The sequence below is a fragment of the Musca domestica genome, unplaced genomic scaffold (genome assembly GCF_030504385.1).
Source record: "Musca domestica strain aabys unplaced genomic scaffold, Musca_domestica.polishedcontigs.V.1.1 8, whole genome shotgun sequence".
In the NCBI taxonomy this organism is placed as follows: Eukaryota; Metazoa; Arthropoda; class Insecta; order Diptera; family Muscidae; genus Musca; species Musca domestica.
In genome coordinates, this window is record NW_026712409.1 from 12,461,276 (window position 1) to 12,468,221 (window position 6,946).

The 6,946-nt window shown below is 35.4% G+C and overlaps 1 protein-coding gene across 1 annotated transcript; it reads left to right on the plus strand.

Moving 5' to 3' along the window:
- Positions 1-1,205: 1,205 nt before the first annotated feature.
- Positions 1,206-4,342, plus strand: LOC101893754 (gamma-butyrobetaine dioxygenase). The gene is made up of 4 exons (XM_005182368.4): positions 1,206-1,993; positions 2,054-2,180; positions 3,505-3,813; positions 3,993-4,342. Exons 1-4 carry the CDS (start codon positions 1,456-1,458, stop codon positions 4,321-4,323), a joined length of 1,305 nt encoding a protein of 434 aa, XP_005182425.1. The 5' UTR covers positions 1,206-1,455; the 3' UTR covers positions 4,324-4,342.
- The last annotated feature ends 2,604 nt before the right edge of the window (positions 4,343-6,946 follow it).

Consider the following 6,946-nt stretch of genomic DNA (forward strand, 5'->3'; position numbering starts at 1 on the left):
ATGTGGTTTTGGGGGAAGGGATTTAGTTAAAATCTCGAAATTTGATATGGATGTCTCTGTTGATGTCTGTAGCTGAGAGAGCTAGAGCTGGTTTTGGAAATGCGTACGATAATTGTACAAAATGATACTAAATTCGGCAATGGGGGAAATTACAGAGATGTAATCCTGTAATTTTATTTAAAGGTCACTGTTGGACTCTGAAGTTTAGATACGAAGATTTTTTTTTTGAAAATGCTCACATTAAGTGTACTAAGAGAACTAAATGTTCCCGAAATTTCATATGGATGCCACTGTTGGTGTCTGTGATTGAAGGAGGTGGTTTGGGAAATTCGTACTATAAACGTACGGAAAGTGAAAACTGACACAAAATCTGTTCTGATAGAGATGGAATTCTGATATTCGGTATTGAGGTCACTGTTGGTGCATAGTGTGGAAAGAAAAATGGGATTTTAGACATGTGTGGCAAGCATAGAAATGTATGGTAGTAAATTAGGGAGGGTCTTAGGATAGAGCTGAAATTTTATATGAAGGCCACTATAGATATATAGTTTTGAGAGGAGGAGGTAAATAAATAACCTATACATCCTATTCTCTGTAGAGAAACCCTGATTCTCGCACTCTCTCCATCAAAGACTTCTAGAAAATCGTCTAGCCACAGAAGATCCGCAGGCAGTCTTTTGTGTATGAAGAGATCTTATGAAAGTCTCTTATCTCCAGAAGATTTGAATTCGGTATTTTATTTACAAAAAAAAACACATCTATTTAAACTCAGTATTCAGGCCCTGAAATACGGCCCCAAATCACTCACATCCCACCCTTGGAGGCACACGAATCAAAACAATATATTTCACCTCTACGTCATAATACACACACATATATGTTTTGTCTGTGGCATTGGGGAATCATGCCATATTTACCGATAACTTGTCTGCCATCAATAAGCGTGGCTTTAATAGCTAACTTAGATTTTTCGAATATTCCAAATTTCCATAACCGCTTAGAAACTAAATCCGTTGAAATTTGAAAATGTAATTATCAAATTTGTTAAAGTTTGCGCATCCGGATTGAACCCAAATCCCACAGTCAACTGGTTAAACAAACCATCGACGATGTGAGTCATTTCTTATCGCAGGGTGGCTAAGAAAACAAAACATTTTTGGGATAGCTTTAAATTTGCCCAAAAAAAATATTTGAGTATATCTCTGTCTGTCTAATCACAAATTTTGCAGAAGATGAGAATTTCGACAACATCCCGCCCTCTTCGGTCCTTTACGTTGACCACTGATAAGAGTTCTTTGTCAGAGAATCTGCAAACGTTATGTAGTTTTTAAGTCCTCTAGACTTTTTAACCACAAAACAAATTTCCAGTAAATCATTCTTGCGGCACTCGCCAAAGTGTACAGTTCAGAGCGGATCTCCACCCAGACCCTTAAATTTGAACCGAAGAAAACAATCATGTTTTTAACACGTCAAGCCTTGCAACAATTAACCCGAAATCTAAAATCAAAGGGTGGCAATCCTTTGAATCGCCACCTTTCGGCCAAGGCCCAGGAAGTATCGCGTGAAGGTGATAACCTCTCGGCCTCGGTTCATGGATCCGAACAAATTGTGGTGGTTCAAGAAAATGATTTAACCCAGGCACCGGCCATGCAATTTCCCGGTATTTGGTTGCGTGACAATTGCCTCTGTGACCAGTGTTTCCACAAGGACTCGCTGAGTCGTAAACCCATGCGTTGGACAAATTTCGATTGTGACGTCAAGGTGGAACAAATTTCCGTCGACGAAAAGAAAAATCAAATACACATTAACTGGTCCGATAATCACCAGTCCACTTTCTCCTTGGACTGGCTCAAGGAACGTAATTTCTCCAAGGAGAATCGCGAGCAGTTCCTCAAGGACTGGTATCGTCCTCAAACACAGACATGGAGCAAAGAGGAGTTTTCGAAAATTTTGAAAACTTTTGAGTTCAAGGATATCATGGAAAAGGATGAAGGTAAGGGAGTGAAGGGTATTATTGAGAAATATTTATGAAGTTCAGTCGTTTAATTTGCAGTTCTCAAGGATTGGCTAGACACCTTGGCCGTCTGGGGTGTCAGCATGTTGAAGAATGCCCCTCTCGATATTGGTGTAGTGAAAACAATTTGTAATCGTGTTGGATTTATTAGAAAGACTACATATGGGTAAGTTTAGTGTTGTGGTTTTGAGTGAGTGTGTGTTATGAACGGACAATTTTTTGTGAGTGTATAGTGTGAAGTGATGAGATTCCTAGTCGTATGTATAACATTTGAAATATTTTTTTAAGAATAGCAGAGCGATCTTCTGAACATGGAAGACCTGGTCTTTTAGAAGATACCATTCTGATGAGGCCTTTAGAGGTTATCTGGACAAAGAAGTCATGTTGAAGGTTTTCAAGTATAGAGGAATCTCTTTAGACATTAAAGACCTCCTAAAATACCTATTTGACATCGAACACTCTCTAGAGATCTTCTAGACATAGAAGACCATAGAAAACTCTTCTAACCACAGAAGATCTTCCAGAGGCCCTCTAGATTGAATGGAAGAATTTTTAGAGTTCCGCCATTTTAGGAATAGAATATTTAGGAATAGACTATAGAGACATAAGACACCTCTAGAGGTCTTCAAGATGAAGAAGACACTTTGAAGGTTGCCTAGGTATATAATACCTTTTCATCTAAGAATAGAAGACTTTCTGAAATTTTAAACATAGAGGACCTTCTAAAGGATATTCTATACATAGTAGACCAACTAAAATTCTTTTAAACGTAGAAGAACTTTTATTTAAATATACAAACTCATCCTGAGAAATGTGGCCTTCCACAGGTCATATGGAATTGGATAACTTTCTTGAGGCTGTCAGTAGGATAAGATATATAATACCTTCCATGGCTCTTTCAGACATAAAAGGCTTCTAGGAGACCTTTTGGAGTTCTTCTAATTTCTAGACTCAATAGAAATATAGAATACCTTCAAGCGCTCATTCAGACATAAAAAGCTGTTTGTTTTTCTCCTGGCCATAGAAGGCCGTACGAAATTCTTCAAATCATGAAATATCTTTTAGAGATAGAGGTATTATGGAGGGCTTTCAGATATCTTCCATAAAAATATCATTTTTGAGGTCTTTCAGATTTAGAAAATCATCTTCTTATCTTAGACTGACAGAAGACCCTCCAGACTTCTTCTACGCTTATATGACATACCAGATATTCTTTCCTTTCATTCTCAAAGTTTTGTATGAAAATACCTTCTAGGGCTCTTTAAGGTATTGAAGACCTTTTGGAGTTCTTCTGAAGGACTTATAGGTACCTTCTAGACACACAAGACTATGATAGCATTTAGGGGTCTCCTTAACATGTAAGGTTTTTCTAAATATATTAGCATTTTTCGATAGAATACTTGTTTTAAAATATTCCTACATGTTCGACTAAAAACCTGCAAAAGAAATTTGCAAGATTCCCTTCAATATGTGTATGTCTCCAATTTCAGTGAAGAGTTCAGCGTTATATCACGCCCCGGAGCCAAAAATTACTCATATCTCGCTGCTCCACTGCCGCTCCACACAGATTTGCCTTACTACGAATATAAACCCAGTGTTACCATTCTACACACCTTGGAGCAATCCCAATCCGAAGGTGGTTGGAATCTCCTCACCGACGGGTTCAACATTGCCAATCAACTCAAGGAAAAACAACCGGAATATTTTAAGATTCTCAGTGAAACTCTGGTCGATTGGAGCGATATTGGACAAGATGCCGGTGTTTCGTTTCACAATATGTGGAGGGCTCCCGTAATAAAGTGAGTAAAAGCAATTAACAAAAATAATTTAATTTGTGGTCTGTTCATGTATTTCGGAAGAATGAAGTTCTAAATATATTTTCAATTTTTTTTAATTCAAAAATATATTTTCGTTATCTTCCGACATTCATAAACAGACGAATTTTGCTCTTATGTTTCATTGCTACCTCTCTTTGCAGTTTGGACCGCGATGGCCAATACGTCCGCATCAATCACAGTGTACCCCAGCGTGATACCCACTTCAATGTAGATGTTGACAAAGTTGTACCCTGGTATCGTGCTAATGCTCTATTCGTGCGTTGGGCCCACGAACAAGCGGTGACCTTCAAAACCCAACCTGGCGATGTTTTGACTTTCAATAATCTACGTATGTTGCACGGCCGTACCGGTTATGATGATACCCAGAATAATGTTCGTCACATTGTGGGTGGTTTTGTTGACTGGGATATTGTCTATTCGAAAATGAGGGTACTCAAGAAAAGTTTGGAGGAGAAAACGTCAGAGAAATAATTTTTTAAAATTAGACAATAATTTTTAGGTTTAATTTTAGAAATATTTTAAGAAATACTGGAAATACCTTATATAATTTAGGTAAATAATTCATTGCATGGAAAGCTTCTTGGGTTTTCTGAGGAGCTTCATTTAAATACATTTTATAGTTAATTGTTGTTATTTGTTTAAATAAAAAAAAAAAGTATAGAACAGTGTTGGCTTGTTTGTTCGGGATACCGTAGTATTTTGTTGTTGCAAAATGGTCAGGCTTTATCCCTTTATTGTTGTTTTTATAAAAACAACGTTTGTTTATTAGTGGAGAACGATGCTAATGTTTACCAGGGGGTAAGGCAGGGAATAACTAGGTTTCGGAAAGGGGGTTTATTTAATTCTTTGGTTCCTCTTCTATCGAGCTTATGATCTCGTCACTTGGGTAAAAAATGTTTTTTTTTGTCATAGAAGTGATTTTTAAAATAACTTCAGGGGAGAATATCCCAGACAAAAAACAAGGAGACTGATAAGGATTGGTGGCTCATTCCTATGTATTCCCTACCTTACCCCCTGGTAAACATTACCATTGTTCTCCACCAATAAACAAACGTTGTTTTTTATAAAAACAACAATAAAGAGATAAAGCCTGACCATTTTGCAACAATAAAAAAGGATATTAATGATTTTCCTAGGTATGCCTTAAGATTTTCCGTTTATTTAAATTTTCATTGAGATATCGAGTCACCTATTCATTATTATAGTTCAATATTCTATAACCATTTGAGGCACAAATTTATTTGTACCTAAAAACGGAGAAAAAACAGCAATAGACAAGCCTGAACTAATACCACAATAGCTTGTATCTTGGCCATTTGTCCGCTCTTGGCCATTTTGCAACTCTGAATTATATAAAACATTACAACTGACAAAATTAAGACTAAATTGAAAACTTTTTTTTTCGGTTTTTCCCAAATAAGCTTGTAACCAGCTAGTATTGCTCCATTAGTCCTTAAAAATTTTAAAAACTTAAAATTTTCAAAGGAAAATTTACTTAAAAATTTGAGAGATATCAGGCATCTTGCAGAAACCAGGTGTATTGATTCAATAGTCTCTAAAAATATCCTGGATTAATTTTTATACCCTTCACCATAGCATGGAGGGTATATTAAGTTTGTCCTTCCGTTTGTAACACCTCGGAATATATACATTTTAGACCCCACATAGTATATATATTCTTGATCAGCATAAAATTCTATGTCTATTTCTGTCTGTCCGTCTGTCCGTCTTTGGAAATCACTCTAGCTTCCGAACGAAATGAAGTAGGTTGATAAAATTTTACTCAAATGTGTATCATGTCTGCAGGACTTTTGGCATTGAAAATGGGCCATGTAGGTCCACGTCTTCGTATAGCCCCCATATAACGGTACCCCCGATATTCGGTATTTTGATGATTTTAGCGACATTATTTACCGGAATTGTTTCAATTTTGGTATTTGCGTTCGTATAGCCCTCATATAACGGTACCTCCCGATATTCAGTATTCTGATGATTTTAGAGACATTATTTACCGGAACTATTTAAAATTTTGTATTTGAAGTTCGTAATGAATGCTACAGCCTATGACAGAAAATTGTCTGTGCAGGTCCACGTCTTCGTATAGCCCCCATTTAACAGAAGTTTTAATGTATGTTATTTTTCGAAAATAGCCAAATTTGTACCAAATGGTTTTTTACCTACAAAATTTGAAATATCATTTTAATAATTTCTTGAAATTAACCTCAATATCCACAAGTATTTCAGATGTAGCTGCAAAATATCATTAAAAATCTTTGAAAATATTCTTGAAAAACTTTTCAAAAATTACTCGAAATTATCCTTAAAACCCCACAGATGATACTTCAATAGTCTCTGGAAAATATCCTATAAATTTTCTTCGCTAGTCCATTGAACATATCCTTAAAAAATTCTTTAATAGTCCTTTGAAAGTTTCGTTAAAAATCCACTTTTATAGTCGCTGGAAAATATCCTTCAATAGTCACTTGAAAATAAATAAATAAAAAATCCACGAGATACGCTGAAAATTCTTCTGAAAATGTCTTTAAAATGTTGTAGAAAAGTCGTTCAAAAATATCCTTAAAATATATTTAAAAATCCTTCCAAAAAAATCGTTGAATTCGATAGATCCCCAACAACACTTCAACAACAGCTCGAGGACATTCCATCAATTTCTTTTATAGTTCGTTGATAATATCCTTGAAAGATATTCCTTTAAAGATATTCTTAAAAAAAAATCATTAGCACTGCTTCAATATTCTATGGGAATATCCTTAGAAACCCACGAAAATATAAACATATTCGAAAATATCCTTCAAAATAACCAAAATCAGAAGTCCCTAGAAAGTTACTTAAATATCTTCGCAAAATATCCTTTGAACAATTCTTCAGTAGACCCTCGAAAATATCATTAGAAATCCACTAGCATTGCTTCAATGGTTGCACAAAAGTTATCCTTCAATGATCCTTAAAAGTTCTTTCAAATATCCTTAAAACAATTTTTAATAGTGTTTATAAGATAACCTTACAAAAATGCATGAATATTCAAAATATCCTCGAAATAATTCAATAAATCTTCAACAGAATATTTACACAA

Excerpts from the sequence above, each read along its gene's own strand:
- LOC101893754 (XM_005182368.4), top strand. The coding sequence starts at position 1,456 with ATGTTTTTAACACGTCAAGCCTTGCAACAATTAACCCGAAATCTAAAA. Across the intron at positions 1,994-2,053 it reads TATCATGGAAAAGGATGAAG|TTCTCAAGGATTGGCTAGAC; the intron begins GTAAGGGAGTGA and ends TTTAATTTGCAG. Across the intron at positions 3,814-3,992 it reads TGGAGGGCTCCCGTAATAAA|TTTGGACCGCGATGGCCAAT; the intron begins GTGAGTAAAAGC and ends CTCTCTTTGCAG.